The sequence below is a fragment of the Manacus candei genome, unplaced genomic scaffold (genome assembly GCF_025592945.1).
Source record: "Manacus candei isolate 608988 ecotype Guabito, Panama unplaced genomic scaffold, ASM2559294v1 h1tg000003l, whole genome shotgun sequence".
Classification (NCBI taxonomy): Eukaryota; Metazoa; Chordata; class Aves; order Passeriformes; family Pipridae; genus Manacus; species Manacus candei.
Window position 1 is genome coordinate 17,093,551 of NW_026138051.1, and position 23,161 is coordinate 17,116,711.

At 48.8% G+C, this 23,161-nt stretch overlaps 1 protein-coding gene and 1 long non-coding RNA gene across 2 annotated transcripts in view; one reads left to right on the forward strand and one right to left on the reverse strand.

Annotated features, from left to right (window-relative positions):
- The first annotated feature begins 385 nt into the window (after positions 1-385).
- The window catches only part of LOC127470375 (uncharacterized), a 181,219-nt gene continuing 158,443 nt past the window's right edge, over positions 386-23,161 (forward strand). The window contains exons 1-18 of the mRNA XM_051785824.1: positions 386-440; positions 1,390-1,442; positions 2,329-2,451; positions 3,070-3,261; positions 3,720-3,954; positions 4,201-4,264; positions 4,674-4,722; positions 5,519-5,634; positions 6,490-6,607; positions 7,341-7,440; positions 7,766-7,938; positions 8,852-8,974; positions 9,759-9,953; positions 10,420-10,624; positions 11,670-11,733; positions 12,139-12,187; positions 12,997-13,112; positions 13,925-14,042. Of these exons, the coding sequence (XP_051641784.1) occupies positions 425-440; positions 1,390-1,442; positions 2,329-2,451; positions 3,070-3,261; positions 3,720-3,954; positions 4,201-4,264; positions 4,674-4,722; positions 5,519-5,634; positions 6,490-6,607; positions 7,341-7,440; positions 7,766-7,938; positions 8,852-8,974; positions 9,759-9,953; positions 10,420-10,624; positions 11,670-11,733; positions 12,139-12,187; positions 12,997-13,112; positions 13,925-14,042 (2,109 nt within the window). The 5' untranslated portion in view covers positions 386-424. The remainder of the gene's footprint in view (positions 441-1,389; positions 1,443-2,328; positions 2,452-3,069; positions 3,262-3,719; positions 3,955-4,200; positions 4,265-4,673; positions 4,723-5,518; positions 5,635-6,489; positions 6,608-7,340; positions 7,441-7,765; positions 7,939-8,851; positions 8,975-9,758; positions 9,954-10,419; positions 10,625-11,669; positions 11,734-12,138; positions 12,188-12,996; positions 13,113-13,924; positions 14,043-23,161) is intronic.
- LOC127470844 (uncharacterized) overlaps positions 3,122-23,161 on the reverse strand; it is a 43,472-nt gene continuing 23,432 nt past the window's right edge. The window contains exons 2-3 of the long non-coding RNA XR_007904422.1: positions 16,736-17,028; positions 3,122-3,157 (exon numbers count right to left, since the gene is read on the reverse strand). This is a non-coding gene — a long non-coding RNA (uncharacterized LOC127470844). The remainder of the gene's footprint in view (positions 3,158-16,735; positions 17,029-23,161) is intronic.

Below are 23,161 nucleotides of genomic sequence, written 5' to 3' on the forward strand. Positions count from 1 at the left end.
CAGCGTGGGGAACCTTGAACGGCTGGTTCCGTGATGTCACAGGACTGTTGCCCCACTGTCGCTGTGATGTCACTGAAGTGCTGGGTGGCCACTGCAGTGTCCGTGGAACGCTCTCATTCAGGCACCAAGGGCCTCGGCTTGCGGTGCAGTTCGTCGCGTGCTCATCGCAGAGGAGTCTTCGGATTGAGGATTTCTCAGCGGAGAGTTGCGAACGGGCATCGAAGAGGATTTTTCAGATCGAGGAGCTCTCAGTGGAGACCCTGCAAACCAGCGAACGGTTTTCTTTCCCCTCCCCCAAGGGGCTGTGCCCCTTGGACTGCAGCACAGCTTTGCTTAAGTGTTTCGGCAAATCTGTGCTGCAGTTTATGAGTTTGTGCTCCTTTCATCAAATTTATATTTTTCTCCAGACAGGCCCTGCCAGGTGATGGATGTCCCGAGAGGTGAGTAGTGTTTGTTCCTGGGGGCAGCATACCTGGCTTTGGCATGGCTGTGTTCTTTATGCTCTTCCTTAGGCACTGAGATGATTTAGAAACAAAACTGCCCTTAAGATGCCCTTAGTTTGGTAGAACTCCTGTCAACAGCTTTGTCTGAAAAGGAGGGGTCTGTGTGTGGACAGCATTTGGAATGGAACTTGAGGTGGTTCTGTGCCCTCCACTGGATAGCCTGTGAAGTCTGTAATTTCCTCACTTTGCTGGTTCTACCAGTACGACTTCCAAAATGCAGGCTTGGGAGAGCTTCTCAGAAGTTCTAAAAACTGTTCAGTTATCTCCAGAACTGAGGGGAAAGCATCCTGTTTGCTAAATTCCATAATTAAAGGATTTGAGTCATCACACCAATGACTTTTGAAATAAAATGCCAACTTGCAAACAGTGCAGGCTCCTGAACCCAGGAGCTGTTCGTGTGCTATGACAGAATGGCTAGAGGGGATTTTGGGACAGTTTTTCTGGGGAACCGTTTTCACCAAGCTGAAGAGAACTGATGCTTGCCATTTATTAAAAGAAAAAAAAAAACAAAACCCAAAAACCAAGAGAACAGAAGAAGAAAAAAAAAAAGAAGAGGAAACTTCTTTAGCTCTTCAGCTAAAGCTGCTTTAGCTCTTGGGCAGAACAGAAGCATTGACTGTTAATGGACAATTTACATTTGCTTGATGGAGTTTCTGTTTGTTTTATTTCCTGGGAAAACAGCATAAAAAATAGACAGGAAACTGTAGAAGAAGATGAATGTGGGGTTTTGTCCTCTTCCCTTGCTTGCTGTGCAAAAGAACTGTTGCTCCTGGAGAAATGTTGTGAAAGAAAAATGCTCTTTATTTGGGTTGCCTTGTGTGATGGGATTCCCCACAAGAGGCAGTTTTCTGACAGCATCTGCTTCATTTTGCCTTGCCCATTGCAGACGGAGGAATCACCAGTGGATATGGAGGTAGACAGAGAGCAGCCCGTCCTTCTGTGAGTGGAAAAGGAAGCTTTGACGTTCCTAGTTTTAAGAATCATGGAGCGAGCTGTGAGCTTGGCCTGTTACAACAGAGTGCCAGCCTGAGAGGCTGAAAGCAAGTCCATGAAAGAAAGTCCATGTCAGTGCCTTTGCAGCAGCAGCAGCAGCAGCCAAGGCATCCCTGGCCGTTTTCTCATTTTCTGTTCAAGAGCTTTTAAACAGAGGAAGGTCTGGGTTTGCAGGCAGAAGATTGTTTGCTGCTTTTAGCCGTGGTGGGACATCTAAGTCAGAGCAATATGCAGCACTGTCGAACTAGTTGGTAAAGAGAGCAAATTTGGGACAATAGGATGTAATGCCCTGCCACTGAGAGGCAGCTGGGACTGTGGAGGGATTTCAACTCCCCTAATTTGATAGAGTTAAATTGGCCTGGGACATACGCACTGTAGAACTGAGGCCCGTAGGACCAAGTGCATGTCTAGGCTCGTTTCTAATGTGTAAGCAGATTAAGGTGGTGTGAAACTATCCAACCTTGCAAGGGACAGAATGGTGACTGTCCCTGACTCTACTGACTGTCTCCAGGACACAACAGCGACACCAGAACCTCTGCTGGCTCCCTCTGACTCTGGACAGGAGAATGAAGAGGAAGAAGTGAAGAAGGAACCTGTGGCTGTTGGAGAAGTAATGCCTGAAGGAATGGAAGCTTTGGTACGCACTGCCTTTGGTGTCATTCAGAGCTGCAAGTTCCTATTGTTTTAACAATATTTGTTTTGTCCTAATGTTGATCAGGGCTCCTGGAGAAGCCCCAGGTCAAGTCTCAGAGAGCAAGGACTGGCCTGTGCTGGGGTTCTTCCCCTCGGGGAGGGATGGTTAATGGCTGTCTTGTGTTTCCTTTGTCCCAAGCCTAAGGACGTGCCACCCGAGATGGAGACTCCCAGAAATCCACCTCCTGTGTTCCGTTCCTTCCTGCAGTCTTGCCTGAACTGGAATGTGAGGCCCCGATGGCCTACCAGGCAGCTTCTGCAGGTAAAGTGGCTGCAGGTGAAACAGCTGTCCAGGGATGGGCTTTGTCATCAGCTAAACTCAGAGGCATCAGGAGGCCTCCTCTCCTACTAATCTCTAGTCTTGGTGCTTTTCAAATGACAACTAAGTAGCATCACAGAATAATTACGCTTGGAAGGGACCTTTAAGTGGCATCCAGTCCAACCCCCCTGCAATGAGCAGGGACATCTTCAACTAGACCGGGTTGCTCAGAGCCCTGTCCCACCTGACCAGGGGTGGGGTATCCACTTCCTGTGCCAGTGTTTCAGCACCCTCATTCTAAACAATGACTTCCTTAAATGTAACCAGAATCTATCCTCTTCCACTTCAAAACCATGACCCTTTGTCCCATTGCAACAGGCCCTTTGAAAAAATGTGTCCCCTTGAAGGACTGAAAGGCCACAATAAGCTCTCCCTGGGACCTTCTCTTCTCCAGTGCCATCTGTCTTGGCCTTTCCTCAGAGGAAAGTTGGAGGTCTAGATAGTTCCCTACGTCCTCCTGATGTGTATTGCTGGTAACCAGAGGAATCCCACTGGAGCCTGTGAGAAACTGCATTTGGAAAGTAATGGCTCCTTTTGTTCCTCTTTGGTTTTTCGGTGCAGCATCGGTTTTTAAAAAAATCCAAGAGTCTTGCCAAGATGGCTCCTCTGATTAATGCAGTCAGGAGACCCAGAACAGCAGCACCAGAACCTCTGCTGGCTCCCTCTCTTTCTGGACAAGAGGGGAAAGAAGAGCAAGTGGACAATGAACCCGTGGCTGTTGTTGGAGCAGCAGAGGCTGAAGAAATTAAATCAGTAAGTGCCAGAGTACATAAGCACTACCTTGGTGTAATTTAGAACTTGTGTTCAGAGGAAGCTTGCTTTTCATGGCTGAAGATTTTGAGGGCTGGAGTCCTTCCATCACATGGTGCTTCAGCCCAGCCACTGACACCTGGAAAAGGGGTTTTGAACTTCCAAGTTGAGTCAGAGTGTCCCTTGCAGGACACACAGCAATAACTGTTCCCTAGAGGGTAGTTGCCCCTCTGCACGACCTAGTTGAGAAAATGCATGAAAATTGAAGAGGAAACTGCCCAGGAACTCATGTAAATCCAGTCTTTTCTTCTCATCCATTCACTTTGTGAAGTGGGCAGCAAAAGACAATTTAAGAGCCCAACTGGTGGCCAACAGCATCTTCCCAAGGGTTTGCATTTGAACTATGATCTCAGGGCATCTCTGCAAGCCACCTTTCTGACAGAAACTAATTCTTGCCACAGATCCTCAAGAGCTCTGCAATGGCAGGTGTTGCTGCAGCACCACAACCTAAAGAAAACTCCTTGCCTGACAATGAAATGCCAAGCACAAGCACCGGCAAAAGAGGCACTGGGAAAAAATGCACACAGAAAACAAACACTGGGAAGAAAAGCTCTGGGGAAACCAGCACAGGGAGAAAAAGCTCAGACCAGCCACAACTGATATCCTCACTAACAAGTATTTACCTCGCCGATCTCAGTACGTATCCTGTATTTCACTTCTGGTAGAGCAGTCCGTGGTATGCATGTCAACTTTAGCTGTACTAAAGGAACAGAGTGTTTGTGGAGCCATCTGTGCTTCAGAGCTGCCTCTGTTGCTCTTGTGATTGTTGTTGCCATCTGACTACAAAGGGCTCACAGCCCCGCACAGTGGGGCTGCCTTTCGGATCTGCTGCAAGGTGGTATCTCTGTTTCACACGAGCATCTTTCATGTTGTTTCTTTCAGAGGGCATTGTGAGTGAGGAGAACCCTATGAAGAAATACACTTTACAGCAGCAAATTGGCCAAGGGTAAGTCCAATCTCAGCTACTTCCACAAAACCATGGGCCAGGGATTTTGCTGGTGTCCTATCAAGCATGCAGTCGGGCAAGCTGCAAACATGGGCAGACACTGGGCTTACATCCTCCTGTCTGTCAGTCCTGATCAGTATTTAATAACTGTGGTCAGAAGGCATTGTCAAAGACAACTCAATGCTGGCAGTCTCTTGCCTGTAACAAGGAGCAGGACGTTGAGTATGTCCTATGTTTTCTCCTGGCCACCCTGCATGGCAGAGGGCTGCTGGGCTGCTGGGCTGCTGGGCTGCTGCTGAAGCCGAGTGTTTTATAAACACTCTGGGCAGCAGAGCTCTGCTCTCTGGGCTGGCTTTCTCACCCAGGGCCTAAACGCCTTCTCCTTTCTTGGATGCTGCTCTGTTTCTAGGGCTTTTGGAACAGTTTTCCGAGGAGTTGACATTGCCACAGGAGGACAGGTAAGGGCCAGCACCCCCGGCAGATTGTGCAGCTCTCGAGTGCTTTCCCCTCCGCTGGGAGCTGTGGCCACAGCTCTGGGTGGCCACGAGATCTTTGCTGCAGAGACTGTTCCTCTGAGGGCAGACAAGTGTCAGCCTGCAACACACGGTTTGGACAGACCTTGTCCTTATTAAGTCCCCAAAAGAAGGCAAGGAGGGCAGGGCAAAGGTGTCTTTCAGAGAAGGACACCTTTGCTCAGACTTATTTACTGACTATGCTAATGCATCAGCTACTTGGTGGCTCCTTACCCAGCTGCAGTGCTGCACTTGGGAAGTGCACTTACACAGGAGTCTGCAAGGGATCTAAAGGCCCTGAGCACTGCTCATAACCCCGGCCACATCCATAAAATACCCTAGAATGGGTTATTCCTTTTTAAACCCAGAAAAGAACTGCAAATAGGAACTGGGTTAAAAACATTCCTTAGAGTAGCAAAATCCAACTTCAACATGTTACAAAGTTCTGGGATTGTATTTTTTTTTGTGAAACCTCCATGACCTTTTAGGACGGGATTTCCTCCATTATGGATTGATTGTTTGGAGACCATTTGTCCAGAGTTTACAAGGCAAAATGTCTATAGCCATGTGTCCTGTAACTGGCACACAAGGGCGAGTGGAGGAATCGCCTCTTGTCCTGTCAGTTAAGAAGCTCTGGTGTCTAATCCCAGGCAGTTTGGCCCACCCTGGCTCCATCATTCCAAAAACACCTGCTCCATGTGCGTTGTGGTCCCGTGCAACAGACTTCTCAATCTCCTTTTAGGTGGCCATCAAGAAGATTTTTCTTGGAGACCAAAAGCATCAAAGTGAAAAAGTTGTAAATGAAGTTACGGTCCTGAAGAGAATGAGGCACCCCAATATCATTCGCTATATAGACAGGTGAGTGGTTCTGGGATTATCACATTGAGGTTCATTGACACACTGCAAGCCAAAGGCTAAAAAGCCACATTGGTCACTGGAAGAACATGGAGCTCTTCATTATTTCTCAACTCCTCCACCTGCAGTGGATGGGAGGTGCAGGGCACAGGTCTCTTAGCTCCTTCAGGGAGGAGCTTGCCTTGTGTCTGCCTTGGCCTTTTCTGGTATAGGTAGTTTGAAGCGTGTCTTCCAAAACCTCCATCTGCCATGTCTACCTAAAGCCACAGCCCTTCAGTTCACTACCTCCCTGTTCTTTTGGGGTCTGGTTTTTTTCAAACTGATCATCTTTTCTGTGCCTTAATGATATGTGCTGATAAACCCTCCTAGAAATTATTGCCCTTGGGGTTTTCCCTCTACTTTCTGTTGCTGTGGATGCCAGGAAGACTAGGCTCTTGTTTGCACAACCACACAATGTGCCAGGTTTTAAATGGTTTTCCCTGTTTCTGAATGCACTTTATGCAATGCTTTCCAAGGGGTTGACCAACATCTGCCCTCAGTGGTGCACACTCTCCTCCCATGGAGAAGTCTGTGTTGCCTGCTTCCTGGAGTTCAGGCTGGAAGGGATGAGTTAAGATGATGAAGCAGCTGATGGCAATGTCCTGGTTCCAGATTTCTCTCTGCTGTCACTAAACTGCATTTTTGCCTTGCTTGCCATCTAGGACATCTCCTTTTTCACAGATGAGCCTTTCTCATTTAGCCTGCTCAGATTCTCTCTTCATTTACAAGTGACCTGGCAAGAAAACTCAACTGCAGTCTTTCCCATAAGGTCATTTAGCTGGGCCCATTCATCTCCATGCTGTGGGTTTCTTCTTTCAGCTACCTTTTCAATGACGAACTCTGGCTGGTGATGGAATATGTGGAGGGATGCACCTTAGGCGATGTCATTTCCAAACAGGCTCTTGAGGAAGAAATGATAGCCTCTATCAGTCGGGAGGTAAGGGATGCTGCTCTTGCTTCTGACAGCTTGGACAGGATGGTTCTTTGCAAAAGGTGGTAAGAGCAGGTGTGATTTCCTGTTCAGAGCTTTGTTTCTGCATTGCTGTTATGATGTGGAGAAGAAAAGAGCATCCAAGTGAACGGCCTGCCAGTCTCACTGCATTTCTTGTACTCTGTTATTATACTCCTATAATGTTGTTGTACTTTCTTTTTTAGTTGAATTTCATTTTTTTTTATTTAATATTCTCACTTTGCCTCTTGAGACTGGAGCATATCTGCACTGCAATCTTTGCCTGTAAAAGCAGACATGCTGGTGGCAGAATTTTGACCTAACTGCAGAGATAAGTAGAGTCATTTCTCACATTCCCCAGGTTAAAAGGATATCCCTGTACCCAAAATGCTGTTTGCTTCTGAAAAGCGACTAACATGCCACTTCCAAGTCTGCTGTTTAAGGCCAGCAATAAAAACTTTCTCGTGCAGACTTCAACCCTGAAGTGTTCCAGTTCTTAGTGAAGGGAGGGATGTTTTCTCTTTTTGGCAAACCATCATTTGTCAGCTGGATGGAGAGAGCACAGCCACTGCAGTCAAGACTGCCTGGGTTTGGAGGGGACAGTGTGGAACAACAATTGATGTGTCACCTGGAAATTTGATCTTTTAGAACCATTTCCGGTTTTGTGCGATAAAATCAACCTAATTAATTTTTCCTCTTGTGTTTCTGTGTTTAATCTCAGTGCCTGAAAGCCCTGGACTTCCTTCATTCAAATCGAGTGATCCACAGAGACATCAAAAGTGACAATATTCTTCTAGGAATGGATGGATCTGTGAGATTGAGTAGGTGTTCTTGGTCAGGCACAGCGTTCCTGGGAGGCAGGGTCTGGGGTTGCCTTTGAGTGCCTGCCAGTTCCCCAAAAGTGGTGCTGGTGGGAGTGCCCAGCCCACTGCTGTAAGCTGAGAGCAGAGTTGCAATGTGCAGAGAGCTCTAGAGAGGATGAGGCTGTCAAGAGTGCCTTTGGTTTGGGTATGTCCCTTCCAGAGGAAACAGAGCACAGCCACTCTTCCAGCTAGATTCAACACTGTGCTCTCAGACTGAGAGTGGGGAATTCTTGTGCTTGCTTTCATAATTCAAGCTGGTTTTAACACTTTCTTTTTTCTGCAGTTGGTTTTGGCTCCTGTGTTTGGCTCCTCCGTGGGCAGAGGAAACAGACATCAGTTCACGGGACTCCTTTCTATATGGCACCAGAAATGTTGAGAAGAGACAGATATGATGCCAAAGTGGACATCTGGGCCCTTGGGATCACAGCACTAGAAATGGTGGATGGTTCTCCAGAGGTAAGGTGCAAATAGTGTCAGAGAGCCCTGCCTTTCTCCCCTGAGCCATATCTTTCTCCCACTCACATCAGCTTGAACTAGTCCCACCAAGGCCCACGTCTAAAAGTGTCCTGGAGCACATCTGCTCACAGGAGAAGCGACATGTGCCAGTGCAGAAATGGGCCGTTTTGGCCTCCCACAATGCTTGAATTCCTCCTGTGCTCTTTGAACTCCCTTGGAGCTGGATCTCCCAATGGCAGGAATTTTTCAGCAGCAGGATTCTCCCGTTGGAGAATTACTGTGAAAAGCATTTCAAGGGGATCTGCAGGCCAGAAGTCTTTTCAAACTGGGACCAGTGCCCACTGCTTAGCTGAGCCTTTCAGGGCAGGTCACTGCTTCTAGTACTGCCACAAGTATGTATTAGCCAGTACATTTCTAAAAGTAGGTTCTAGCACAGCTCCTTGCAGTAAGCCAATGTATTTCCAGGTTTGCAGTTGTAGATGCTAATTCCCTAAAATGAAATGACCCGCTCTTACACCAAAGGAGCGTGCAATAGGCCAGGAAGGTATACTGGGATAAAACCCCATGACTAAGAGCTGAAACCAAGTTAAATGCTGCACAGTTAATTCCTGAGGAAGGCAACAATTATGGAAAATGTCAGTCTTCCAGTCTTTCTGAAAAAGGTCCCTGACTTTTCATGCAAGACTTCTTTTGGATTGCATTTGCCTTGCAGAAGGCAGCAAAAAGAGATGAAGGCAATTAGCAGGACTGGTCTGGATGCTGAAAATTCTCTGCTTCCTTAAGCTCAAATGTTGATCAGGGCTCCTGGAGAAGCCCCAGGTCAAGTCTCGGAAAGCAAGGACTGGCCTGTGCTGGAGCTCTCCCCCTCGGAGAGGGATGCTTAATGTCTGCCTTCTGTTTCCTTTGTCCCAAGGCTCAGAACAAGCTACCTGAGCTAGAGAGTCCCAGAGAACTGTCGCCTGTGTTCCATTCCTTCCTGCATTCTTGCCTGAACCAGAAGGTGAAGCGTCGATGGACGGCCAGGAAGCTGCTGCAGGTAAAGTGGCTGCAGGTGAAACAGCTGTCCCTCCTGCCCCACTCTTTGAGGTTTCTGCCACCCAAGGAGGGACAGCTGAGCGGGCCTTGTCCCAGCCCCATTTGCTGCCTGGCACATTCAAGCAGGCCAGAAGTGCTCCAGGGTTCTGGCAGGTTTTGTGGCAGAGAGAGGGAGCTGCAGAAGGTGCCACTGGGCTGTCCCTGCTGGGAAGGAAGGTGGCAGCCAGCACAGGGAGGGGCAGGGGTGGAATGCACACACTGCTCTCCCTGCAAGCCAGAGCTGAGTCCATCAGCACTCTGCCCCTTGTGTCCCTGCTCTTGTCTGGGTGCTGAGAACCTCCACCTCAGTGCTCTTCAGAACAACACACAGGCCTGCATCCTCCTGGGATTGACCTTGCTTAGAGGTACGGGAATTTCCCGAGGAGGGGCTTATGCTCCTCATCAGTTTTCACACCTAAAATAGCCCAAGTCTTTAGAGAAGAGGAACCTAAGGGAGTCCTTTGAGTTTTCTGAAATGGAAAAAGGCCCGAGACAGCAAGTGGCATTCCCGAGCACTGGCAAGGCAAACCTCCTTGCTGCAGACACCTTGAGAAATTGAATAATGGCCTTATGGGCCATGTTTCCTGTGATAGCAAGGTCCTGGACATGAGGTTGGAGGTATAGATGGTGCCCTCAGTCCTCCTGATGTGTATTGCTGGTAACCAGAGGAATCCCGCTGGAGCCTGTGAGAAACTTTGTTTGGAAATTAATGGCTCCTTTCTTTCTTTGTTTTTTCCTTTGGGCAGCATCCATTTTTAGAAAAATCCGGTAGTCTCACCAACATGAGTCCTCTACTCGATGCAGCCAGGAGATCCCGTGCAGAGAGGTTCACAACACCATCAACAGAACCTCTGCTGGCTCCGTCTGTTACTGGAGAAGACAGTAAAGAAGAGCAAGTAGAGAAGGAAAATGTCAAAGCAAAGCCTGAAGAAGTGAAATCAGTAAGTACCAGAGTACATTAGCACTGCCTTTGGTGTCATTCAGAGCTGCAAGTTCCTGAGCAGACAGCGCTTGCTCTTTGGGACTGAAGATTGTGAGGGCTCTAGCCCTGCCATGACATGGTGCTTCAGCCCAGCCACTGACACCTGGAAAAGGGGTTTTGAACTTCCAAGTTGAGTCAGAGTGTCCCTTGCAGGACACACAGCAATAACTGTGCCCTAGAGGGTATTTGCCCCTCTGCACGACCTAGTTGAGAAAATGCATGAAAATTGAAGAGGAAACTGCCCATGAACTCATGTAAATCCAGCCCTTTCTTCTTGTCCATTCACTTTGTGAAGTGGGCAGCAAGAGACAGTTTAAGAGCCTGACTTGTGGCCAACAGCATCTTCCCAAGGGTTTGCATTTGAACTATGATCTCAGGGCAGCTCTGCAAGCCACCTTTCTGACAGAAACTAATTCTTGCCACAGATCCTCAAGAGCTCTGCAATGGCAGGCGCTGCTGCAGGACCACAGCCTGAAGAAGTCACCTTTGCCAACACTGAAATGCCAAGCACAAGCACCGGGAAAGGAGACACTCGGAAGAAAAGCATTCCGAAGAAAAGCATTCTGAAGGAAATCCCGCACCAGCCGCCAACGCTGTCCCCACTAACACAACTTTTCCTTGCTGAACTCAGTATGTATCATGTATTTCCTGTCTGGTACAGCAGTCCATGGTATGCATGTCAGCTTTAGTTCTACTAAAGGAAGAGAGGAAGCAACAGAGCACTGTGGCTGTTCTTTCTGCCTCTGAGGGCAGCTGGGGCTGGATTCAGTTTTCCTGAGCTTCCATCTACGCTCCAGGCAAAGGCAGAGATGGTTTCTGGTTGAGCAGAAGGCTTTGACCTAGTGAATGACCTAGTGAACTCCTGTGTGCAGAGGGCTAAACCCAAGAGAATATTAGGGTTCCTAAATTCTCTTTAGACTCCTGACTCCTCGCAGTACAGAGACTTTGCCGAAATCTCTAAGGTTGAAGACAAGCAGTGTGGTTCTTCAAATGGCACAGGCAAGGTCCTCTTCAGAACTCAGCCTACTGATCAGTGATGAGGGTCCTTGTTCTTAAAGCCCCATTCTCAGGGATTAGAACTTGAGATGCTGCTCTTGAACAACATAAAGGCTTTTTTTGGCAAACTGCTGAAAGGTTGGGCAGATTCCATCCTCTCCTGTAAACACCTGATAATATTCTTTCTGTTCTGAAAATGGCACTTGTTCACAACAGTAGATTCCAAACCTCAATTTAATTGCCAAAATTTAATCTTTAATGCACTTAACTTAGTGCATTTAATTGTCAAAAACACTAAACTTTTGGCTGAATCACATGGAGTGTTTCTCTCCAAGAAAATAAGGGCTCTGTTGCACCAGCTCTCCTTAAAGTTTGTAGACAACAAACTCTTGCATTAGTGCCTGTTCTTTTCTGATTTCTGTCTTCTCTAAGCATTTCTCCATGTGCTTAGTTTCCTGTCAAGGTAAACCCTCAAAAGACTGTGGAAAATCAGTCTTTGTGGAGCCACCTGTGCTTCGGAGCTGCCTCTGCTGTTGTGGTTATTGTTGTTGTTGTTGTTGTTGTTGTTGCCAGCTGACTACAAAGGGCTCACAGCCCCGCACAGTGGGGCTGCCTTTTGGATCTGCTGCAAGGTGGTATCTCTGTTTCACATGAGCATCTTTCATGTTGTTTCTTTCAGAGGGCATTGTGAGTGAGGAGAACCCTGCAAAGAAATACACTTTACAGCAGCAAATTGGCCAAGGGTAAGTCCAATCTCAGCTACTTCCACAAAACCATGGGCCAGGGATTCTGCTGGTGTCCTATCAAGCATGCAGTCGGGCAAGCTGCAAACATGGGCAGACACTGGGCTTACATCCTCCTGTCAGTCCTGATCAGTATTTAATAACTGTGGTCAGAAGGCATTGTCAAAGACAACTCAATGCTGGCAGTCTCTTGCCTGTAACAAGGAGCAGGACGTTGAGTATGTCCTATGTTTTCTCCTGGCCACCCTGCATGGCAGAGGGCTGCTGGGCTGCTGGGCTGCTGGGCTGCTGCTGAAGCCGAGTGTTTTATAAACACTCTGGGCAGCAGAGCTCTGCTCTCTGGGCTGGCTTTCTCACCCAGGGCCTAAATGCCTTCTCCTTTCTTGGATGCTGCTCTGTTTCTAGGGCTTTTGGAACAGTTTTCCAAGGAGTTGACATTGCCACAGGAGGACAGGTAAGGGCCAGCACCCCCGGCAGATTGTGCAGCTCTTGAGTGCTTTCCCCTCCGCTGGGAGCTGTGGCCACAGCTCTGGGTGGCCACGAGATCTTTGCTGCAGAGACTGTTCCTCTGAGGGCTGTTCCTCCGTGTCAGCCTGCAAGACAAGGTTTGGACAGACCTTGTCCTTATTAAGTCCCCAAAAGAAGGCAAGGAGGGCAGGGGTATCTTTCAGAGAAGGACACCTTTGCTCAGACTTATTTACTGACTATGCTAATGCATCAGCTACTTGGTGGCTCCTTACCCAGCTGCAGTGCTGCACTTGGGAAGTGCACTTACACAGGAGTCTGCAAGGGATCTAAAGGCCCTGAGCACTGCTCATAACCCCGGCCACATCCATAAAATACCCTAGAATGGGTTATTCCTTTTCAAACCCAGAAAAGAACTGCAAATAGGAACTGGGTTAAAAACATTCCTTAGAGTAGCAAAATCCAACTTCAACATGTTACAAAGTTCTGGGATTGTATTTTTTTTTGTGAAACCTCCATGACCTTTTAGGACGGGATTTCCTCCATTATGGATTGATTGTTTGGAGACCATTTGTCCAGAGTTTACAAGGCAAAATGTCTATAGCCATGTGTCCTGTAACTGGCACACAAGGGCGAGTGGAGGAATCGCCTCTTGTCCTGTCAGTTAAGAAGCTCTGGTGTCTAATCCCAGGCAGTTTGGCCCACCCTGGCTCCATCATTCCAAAGACACCTGCTCCATGTGCGTTGTGGTCCTGTGTAACAGATTTCTCAAGTCTGTGGCTTTTAATCTCTCTTTAGGTGGCCATCAAGAAGATTTTTCTCCGCGACAGAAAGAACAAAAGGGAGCTTGTTGTAACTGAGGTTTCACTCTTGAGCAGCATGAGGCACCCCAATATCATTCGCTATATAGACAGGTGAGTGGTTCTGGGATTATCACATCATTGACATACTGCAAGCCAAAGGCTAAAAAGCCACTTTGGTCACTGGAAGAACATGGAGCTCTTCATTATTTCTTGACTCTTCCCACTGAAGTGGATGAGAGGAGCTTGCCTTGTGTGTGCCTTGGCCTTTTCTGGTATAGGTAGTTTGAAGTGTGTCTTCCAAAACCTCCATCTGCCATGTCTTCCTAAAGCCACAGCCCTTCATTCACTACCTCCCTGTTCTTTTGGAGTCTGTTTTTTTTCAAACTGATCATCTTTTCTTTGCCTTAGTGATATGTGCTGATAAACCCTCCTAGAAATTATTGACCTTGGGGTTTTCCCACTATTTTCTGTTGCTATGGATGCCAGGAAGACTAAGTTCTTGTTTGCACAACCACACAATGTGCCAGGTTTTAAATGGTTTTCCCTGTTTCTGAATGCACTTTATGCAGTGCTTTCCAAGGGGTTGACCAACATCTGCCCTCAGTGGTGCACACCCTCCTCCCGTGGAGAAGTCTGTGTTGCCTGCTTCCTGGAGTTCAGGCTGGAAGGGATGAGTTAAGATGATGAAGCAGCTGATGGCAATGTCCTGGTTCCAGATTTCTCTCTGCTGTCACTAAACTGCATTTTTGCCTTGCTTGCCATCTAGGACATCTCCTTTTTCACAGATGAGCCTTTCTCATTTAGCCTGCTCAGATTCTCTCTTCATTTACAAGTGACCTGGCAAGAAAACTCAACTGCAGTCTTTCCCATAAGGTCATTTAGCTGGGCCCATTCATCTCCATGCTGTGGGTTTCTTCTTTCAGCTACCTTTTCAATGACGAACTCTGGCTGGTGATGGAATATGTGGAGGGATGCACCTTAGCTGCTGTGGTTTCCGTACAAGCTCTTGAGGAAGAGATGATAGCCTCTATCAGCTGGGAGGTAAGGGATGCTGCCCTTGCTTCTGACAGCTTGGACAGGATGGTTCTTTGCAAAAGGTGGTAAGAACAGGAGTTCAGGGCTTTGTTTCTGCATTGCTGTTATGATGTGGAGAAGAAAAGAGCATCCAAGTGAATGGCCTGCCAGTCTCACTGCATTTCTTGTACTCTGTTATTATACTCATATAATGTTGTACTTTCTTTTTTAGTTGAATTTCATTTTGTTTTATTTATTATTCTAAACTTTGCTACTTGAGGTATGTCTGCAATTGATGTGTCACCTGAAATTTGATCTTTTAGAGCCATTTTTGTGCAATAAAAGTAGCCTAATTTATTTTTCCCCTTTTGTTTCTTTGTTTAATCTCAGTGCCTGAAAGCCCTGGAGTTCCTTCATTCAAATCTCGTGATTCACAGAGACATCAAAAGTGGCAATATACTTCTGGCAATGGATGGATCTGTGAGATTGAGTAGGTGTTCTTGGTCAGGCACAGCGTTCCTGGGAGGCAGGGTCTGGGGTTACCTTTGAGTGCCTGCCAGTTCCCCAAAAGTGGTGCTGGTGGGAGTGCCCAGCCCACTGCTGTAAGCTGAGAGCAGAGTTGCAATGTGCAGAGAGCTCTAGAGAGGATGAGGCTGTCAAGAGTGCCTTTGGTTTGGGTATGTCCCTTCCAGAGGAAACAGAGCACAGCCACTCTTCCAGCTAGATTCAACACTGTGCTCTCAGACTGAGAGTGGGGAATCTTTGTGCTTGCTTTCATAATTCAAGCCGGTTTTAACACTTTCTTTTTTCTGCAGTTGATTTTGGCTTCTGTGCTTGGCTTCAGCCCTGGCAGAAGAAACGGAGGTCTTTCATTGGGACTCCTTTCTATATGGCACCAGAAATGTTGAGAGGAGACAGATATGGTGCCAAAGTGGACATTTGGGCCCTTGGGATCACAGCACTAGAAATGGTGGATGGTCCTACGCAGGTAAGGTGCAAATAGTGTCAGAGAGCCCTGCCTTTCTCCCCTGAGCCATATCTTTCTCCCACTCACATCAGCTTGAACTAGTCCCCCCAAGGCCCACGTCTAAAAGTGTCCTGGAGCACATCTGCTCACAGGAGAAGCGACATGTGCCAGTGCAGAAATGGGCCGTTTTGGCCTCCAACAATGCTTGAATTCCTCCTGTGCTCTTTGAACTCCCTTGGAGCTGGATCTCCCAATGGCAGGAGTTTTTCAGCAGCAGGATTCTCCCGTTGGAGAATTACTGTGAAAAGCATTTCAAGGGGATCTGCAGGCCAGAAGTCTTTTCAAACTGGGACCAGTGCCCACTGCTTAGCTGAGCCTTTCAGGGCAGGTCACTGCTTCTAGTACTGCCACAAGTATGTATTAGCCAGTACATTTCTAAAAGTAGGTTCTAGCACAGCTCCTTGTAGTAAGCCAAAGTATTTTCAAGTTTGCACTTGTAGATGCTAATTCCCTAAAATGAAATGACCCGTTCTTACACCAAAGGAGTGTGCAATAGGCCAGGAAGGTATACTGGGATAAAACCCCATGAACTAACAGCTGAAACCAAGTTAAATGCTGCACAGTTAATTCCTGAGGAAGGCAACAATTATGGAAAATGTCAGTCTGCCAGTCCTTCTGAAAAAGGTCCCTGACTTTTCATGCAAGACTTCTTTTGGATTGCATTTGCCTTGCAGAAGGCAGCAAAAAGAGATGAAGGCAATTAGCAGGACTGGTCTGGATGCTGAAAATTCTCTGCTTCCTTAAGCTCAAATGTTGATCAGGGCTCCTGGAGAAGGCCCAGGTCAAGTCTCAGAAAGCAAGGACTGGCCTGTGCTGGAGCTCTTTCCCCTCGGGGAGGGATGGTTAATGGCTGCCTTCTGTTTCCTTTGTCCCAGCCTAAGGACGTGCCACCGGAGCTGGAGACTCCCAGAAACCTGTCGCCTGTGTTCCGTTCCTTCCTGCAGTCCTGCCTGAACCAGAATGCGAAGCGTCGATGGACGGCCTGGCAGCTGCTGCAGGTAAAGTGGCTGCAGGTGAAACACCTCTCCAGGGATGGGCTTTGTCATCAGCTAAACTCAGAGGCATCAGGAGGCCTCCTCTCCTACTAATCTCCACTCTTGGTGCTTTTCAAAAGACATCTTTAAATAATTTGGCTTGGAAGGGACCTTTAAGTGGCATCCAGTCCAACCCCCCTGCAACGAGCAGGGACATCTTCAACTAGACCAGGTTGCTCAGAGCCCTGTCCCACCTGACCAGGGATGGGGCATCCACTTCCTGTGCCAGTGTTTCAGCACCCTCATTCTAAACAATGACTTCCTTAGATGTAACCAGAATCTATCCTCTTCCACTTCAAAACCATGACCCTTTGTCCCATTGTAACTGGGCCCTTTGAAAAAATGTGTCCCCTTGAAAGACTGCAAGGCCACAATAAGTTCTCCCTGGGACCTTCTCTTCTCCAGTGCCATCTGTCTTGGCCTTTCCTCAGAGGAAAGATGGAGGTCTAGATAGTTCCCTACATCCTCCTGATGTGTATTGCTGGTAACCAGAGGAATCCCACTGGAGCCTGTGAGAAACTGCATTTGGAAAGTAATGGCTCCTTTTGTTCTTCTTTGGTTTTTGGTGCAGCATCCATTTTTAGGAAAATCCAAGAGTCTTGTCGAGATGGTTCCTCTGATTGATGCAGCCAGGAGACCCAGAACAGCGGCACCAGAACCTCTGCTGGCTCCCTCTCTTTCTGGACAAGAGGGGAAAGAAGAGCAAGTAGAGAAGGAAGCTAAAAGTTCCTGAGCAGACAGCACTCGCTCTTTGGGACTGCAGATTGTGAGGGCTGGAGCCCTGCCATGACACGGTGCTTCAGCCCAGCCACTGACCCTGGAAAAGGCGTTTTGAACTACCAAGTCGAGTCAGGGTCCCTTGCAGGAGACAGGAGACAGGACAAACTGGCCCTTGGGGATACCTGCCCCTCTGCACCGTTCAAAAATCCAGGCACTGCTGCAGCAACACAACCTGAAGTCCCCTTTCCCGACATGGAAATGCCTCCACTCGCAAAGGAGGCACAGAGTAAACAAGGATTAGGAAAATAGCCAATATCTACTCTGATCCTTGCAGCCACTTCATTTGTAAATAAACTTTTGTTGTTATTCATAGCTGGGAAGTCCCATTGATGGGGGTTTTGGTATGGTTTGGAGTTGGGGAAGGGTTTCTTTCATTCATCGGCTCCAGACCACATTGCCTTTGGAATACATCCCACTGGCCTGTGTTTGCCCAGTCGTGGTACTTCTATATGAGGAAGAAAGTGCAATTGCAAGTCCAGCCACAACCAGATGGAGAGTGGGGCAGACAAATCACCCCGCTGGGTACAGGTATTCAACTGGGACCGTAGAGTGTTTGAGTTCTTGACAATTGGGTTTGTATGACTACTTGCAATCTCTGTGCCTGGATGAGAGTCTTCCTCAGCTGAAAAAGCAGAAGGTCAGCCCGTGTGCTCCGAAAGGGCACGTCTGATGTGAGGCTTTCAGAGCAGCAGTGTGAGGGGCTGAGCCCCCGCAGAGCCCTGGCAGAGCACAGAGCAGCCTCAGCATGCGCAGAGCCAGGCTGGAAGAAGCCCAGCCCGGGATGCTTGCATCTTTCTGGGACCAGACTAATCTTCTGGACTCAGAGACAAACTGGGTGTGGGCTGCTCCACAGGGGAATCGTGGCCAGGCATGGAAATGCACGGACTGATGGGATTTGCCACCTTGGGTCTGCGCAGGACTCGAGAAGGGCAAAAGAGAGCAGAGTGATGGAGTCGTTTCTGGCGATGCCTCCTGACCTCTTGGTTGCCTCGTAGCTCCTGGGAAAGGTCGGGAGTGTCTGTGCCACTCTGGACAGAGGGGGAGGGAGCTGGGCTGTTCCACAGGCTTGTGCTCAGGTGAGTGTCCTTTGGGCATCCCAGTTCTGCCCGGGGAACTGAATCTGACACAGAGGGTGACAGCCTTCCCTGGGAGAGGCCCCACAAAATGACAGATCCTCATGGCTTGGAGGCTCCCCATGAAATGGCACAACTGACATCATGGAGATTACTAAATGTGGGAGCATTATATGGGGGGTGTGCAAATTTATAAAATATATAGACACACAAGGTACTGTAGAATTATGACCGTTGTATATAGATAGTGTGTTACAGTGCTATGGGCATACCTGGACTCTGTACTGTCTAGGGCACTTGCACAACACCCCATAACTCTCCTGCAGTGTCCGTGCAACGCCCTCAGTCAGGCACCAAGGGCCTCGGCTTGCAGTGAAGTTTGTCGCGTGCTCGTTGCAGGGGAGTCCTCGGACTGAGGATTTCTCAGCGGAGAGCTTGTGAACGGGCGTCCAAGAGGAATTTTCGAATCGAGGAGCTCTCAGTGGAGACCCTGCAAACTAGAGAGCGGTTTTCTTTTCCCTCCCCCAAGGGGCTGTGCCCCTTGGACTGCAGCACAGCTTTGCTGAAGTGTTTCGGAAAATATGTGCTGCAGTTCATGATTTTGTGCTCGTTTCATCAAATATATATATGCTATTATAAAGATGCTATAATAAAGAAAAAGTTAAGTTTTTAACTCCATGCTCTGCCCCGGTTATCGGACCTCCCTCACCTGAACCCTACATAAGTCCTCGTTCCTCCTAATAAAGTAGCCATTGCATCCCTTCCTTCTATGTTGGTGGACCCTTCTGTGCACTGTCACGTCCCTGTTTCCTTCCCCACCGGGCGGTGGCAAGTATCTACTCTGATCTTTGCAGCCACTTCATTATTAAATTAACTTTTGTTGTTATTAATAGCTGGGAAGCCCCATTGATGGGGGTTTTGGTATGGCTTGGAATTGGGGAAGGAAAAAATTAAAGGAAAAACGGAAAGGTGGGGGGGGAAGTGGGGCTTCCTTCAAGTTGGCAGCGGGACGGCGTGGGGCCGGGGAGCTGTAGGGAGGCTCCTCGCCACTGTGCTCAGTGCCTGGCCTCTTCCCCCCGCCCCACCCCATCGCCCAGGCTGAGAACCGTCGCCGCTGCTGCCTCAGTCTGGGGGCCGCCCCGCCTCATCGGCAACTGTTCTTGCCTCAGCCCTCAGGTGTTTTCCCCTCAGCCCGCACCAATTTTTCCCTCAACCCTCAGCCATTTTTCCTTCAGATCACAGTCGGTTTTGCCTCAGCTCGGACCAATTTTCCCCTCAGCCCGCAGCCGGTTTTGCCTCAGCCCACAGCCCTTTCTGCCTCATAACTGCCCCCCCCCGCCTCAGCTGCAGCCGGTTTTGTCTAAGCCCAGAGCCATTCTCATCTCAGTCCTTGTGCCCCGCTGCTTCAGCCCGCAGCGGTTTTGCTTCAGCCTGGGGGTCACCCCATCTCAGCTGAGGCCTCAGTGATGCCGGGAAAAGGCGACGCTAGTAAAACTCAAGAGCCACAGGCGCTATGAAGCCGCTCGTTGTTTATTACGCTGCCGGACGCGCGGGGATGACTCCGCCTGACACGCGCGAGCGCTCCCCCCTCACGGCTCCCGTTTTCTCCCCGTAGGTCATCCATATCCATCGCACGGTTTTACATATTCAGGAACTACCCCAGAGTGGGCGCTGTTCTATGGAAATCTCGGGACACGCCTTCTGGCGCCTGCCCACTTCTCTCGGGTGGTCGTAGGGGATGAAGGCTTCGAGTCTGCCTCTCACCGAACGGTTCACCTCGCTCTCGGAGCATGCGCAGTCTCTCAGCACCTTCCCCTCAGCAGGCAGCAAAGAGGGAGACCCCCTCACACACACCCGCTGCTCCGTGGCCCTGATATTCCACTGGAGCAGACAGAAAGGCTAGTCAGGGCCCCAGAAAATCCTACCCGCACACAGAAGTTGGATAGGAGAAGGATTTAAGAGCTCCATGTCCACTGAGGCTTGTGACCCTGTAGGTTTCCCACAAGCCTAAGGGAATTTGGGTTTTGCAGGTGCACCAGGAGCTCAGTGCTGGGCAGAGAACTTTCTTGGGAGAAAGTCTGACTTGAGTGGCTATGGGAGAAGTGGCCAAAGGGGGGAGAACGGGCAGGAAGCACCCACGGGGGCACCCCCACTCTGACAGCTGCTCCAAGGGCTCCCTGCCACGTGTGGAGCACGGACGTGTCCCTGAGGGATTGACAACAAATGCTGTCCATGTCAGGCAATCACAGCTGTTCTGAATGTCCTCCAAGCCTCTCCACGGTAAAAGGGGAGAAGCCCAGCTTGGTGCAGCGAGGGCTGTGCCGTGAGGGCTGCCGGGAAGGAATCTCTCTCTTCCTGGAGTTGTCAAATACCTCTGAAATCCTCGGGATAATAGAACTCTCAAACCCTGCAATGCTACTGTTAAAAAGCAAGGCGTCACTTTATTCACAGTACTGAGGGCTGTGGGTGACCAGTCAAAGGCCTCCACACAGACAGAGATTGAAAACTTATTATTCCATTATTCCATGGAAGAGCAGAGTTGATTTCCAGATGAGTTTTAGGCAGAAAGGTGAGCTTTACATCGGGAGGTAAGCTGACAAGTCACTGCGAGAAAGGGAGGTCAGGCTCCAGCAGGAGAGCAAGATTCAACATTCCAGGGGTCAAGAAGCCACCCAAAACCATTGCAGCGTGGGGAACCTTGAACGACTGGTTCCGTGATGTCACAGGACTGTTGCCCCACTGTCGCTGTGATGTCACTGAAGTGCTGGGTGGCCACTGCAGTGTCCGTGGAACGCTCTCATTCAGGCACCAAGGGCCTCGGCTTGCGGTGCAGTTCGTCGCGTGCTCATCGCAGAGGAGTCTTCGGATTGAGGATTTCTCAGCGGAGAGTTGCGAACGGGCATCGAAGAGGATTTTTCAGATCGAGGAGCTCTCAGTGGAGACCCTGCAAACCAGCGAACGGTTTTCTTTCCCCTCCCCCAAGGGGCTGTGCCCCTTGGACTGCAGCACAGCTTTGCTGACATGTTTCGGCAAATCTGTGCTGCAGTTCATGATTTTGTGCTCCTTTCATCAAATTTATATTTTTCTCCAGACAGGCCCTGCCAGGTGATGGATGTCCCGAGAGGTGAGTAGTGTTTGTTCCTGGGGGCAGCATACCTGGCTTTGGCATGGCTGTGTTCTTTATGCTCTTCCTTAGGCACTGAGATGATTTAGAAACAAAACTGCCCTTAAGATGCCCTTAGTTTGGTAGAACTCCTGTCAACAGCTTTGTCTGAAAAGGAGGGGTCTGTGTGTGGACAGCATTTGGAATGGAACTTGAGGGGGTTCTGTGCCCTCCACTGGATAGCCTGTGGAGTCTGTAATTTCCTCACTTTGCTGGTTCTACCAGTACAACTTCCAAAATGCAGGCTTGGGAGAGCTTCTCAGAAGTTCTCAAAACTGTTCAGTTATCTCCAGAACTGAGGGGAAAGCATCCTGTTTGTTAAATTCCATAATTAAAGGATTTGATCACACCAATGACTTTTGAAATAAAATGCCAACTTGCAAACAGTGCAGGCTCCTGAACCCAGGAGCTGTTCGTGTGCTATGACAGAATGGCTAGAGGGGATTTTGGGACAGTTTTTCTGGGGAACCATTTTCAGCAAGCTAAAGAGAACTGATGCTTGCCATTTATTAAAAGAAAAACCAAAAGCTAACAGAACAGAAAAAGGAGAAAAAAAAGAAGAGGAAACTTCTTTAGCTCTTCAACTAAAGCTGCTTTAGCTCTTGGGCAGAACAGAAGCATTGACTGTTAATGGACAATTTACATTTGCTTGATGGAGTTTCTATTTGTTTTATTTCCTGGGAAAACAGCATAAAAAATAGACAGGAAACTGTAGAAGAAGATGAATGTGGGGTTTTGTCCTCTTCTCTTGCTTGCCGTGCAAAAGAACTGTTGCTCCTGGAGAGATGTTGTGAAAGAAAAATGCTCTTTATTTGGGTTGCCTTGTGTGATGGGATTCCCCACAAGAGGCAGTTTTCTGACAGCATCTGCTTCATTTTGCCTTGCCCATTGCAGACGGAGGAATCACCAGTGGATATGGAGGTGGACAGAGAGCAGCCCGTCCTTCTGTGAGTGGAAAAGGAAGCTTTGACGTTCCTAGTTTTAAGAATCATGGAGCGAGCTGTGAGCTTGGCCTGTTACAACAGAGTGCCAGCCTGAGAGGCTGAAAGCAAGTCCATGAAAGAAAGTCCATGTCAGTGCCTTTGCAGCAGCAGCAGCAGCAGCCAAGGCATCCCTGGCCGTTTTCTCATTTTCTGTTCAAGAGCTTTTAAACAGAGGAAGGTCTGGGTTTGCAGGCAGAAGACTGTTTGCTGCTTTTAGCCGTGGTGGGACATCTAAGTCAGAGCAATATGCAGCACTGTCGAACTAGTTGGTAAAGAGAGCAAATTTGGGACAATGGGATGTAATGCCCTGCCACTGAGAGGCAGCTGGGACTGTGGAGGGGCTTCAACTCCCCTTATTTGATAGAGAGTTAAATTGGCCTGGCACATACGCACTGTAGAACTGAGGCCCGTAGGACCAAGTGCATGTTAATGGCTGTCTTGTGTTTCCTTTGTCCCAATCCTAAGGACGTGCCACCCCAGCTGGAGACTCCCAGAAATCCGCCGTCTATGTTCCGATCCATCCTGCAGTCTTACCTGTATGGGAATGTGAGGCCCCAATGGCCTACCAGGCAGCTTCTGCAGACAAAGTGGCTGCAGGTGAAACACCTCTCCAGGGATGGGCTTTGTCATCAGCTAAACTCAGAGGCATCAGGAGGCATCCTCTCCTACTAATCCCCAGTCTTGGTGCTTTTCAAATGACAACTAAGTAGCATCACAGAATAGTTTGGCTTGGAAGGGACCTTTAAGTGGCATCTAGTCCAACCCCCCTGCAACGAGCAGGGACATCTTCAACTAGACCGGATTGCTCAGAGCCCTGTCCCACCTGACCAGGGATGGGTTATGCACTTCCTGTGCCAGTGTTTCAGCACCCTCATTCTAAACAATGACTTCCTTAGATGTAACCAGAATCTATCGTTTTCCACTTGAAAACCATGACCCTTTGTCCCATTGTAACAGGCCCTTTGAAAAAATATGTCCCCTTGAAGGATTGAAAGGCCACAATAAGCTCTCCCTGGGACCTTCTCTTCTCCAGTGCCATCTCTCGTGGCCTTTCCTCCAAGGAAAGTTGTTCCACCATCCGGTCCT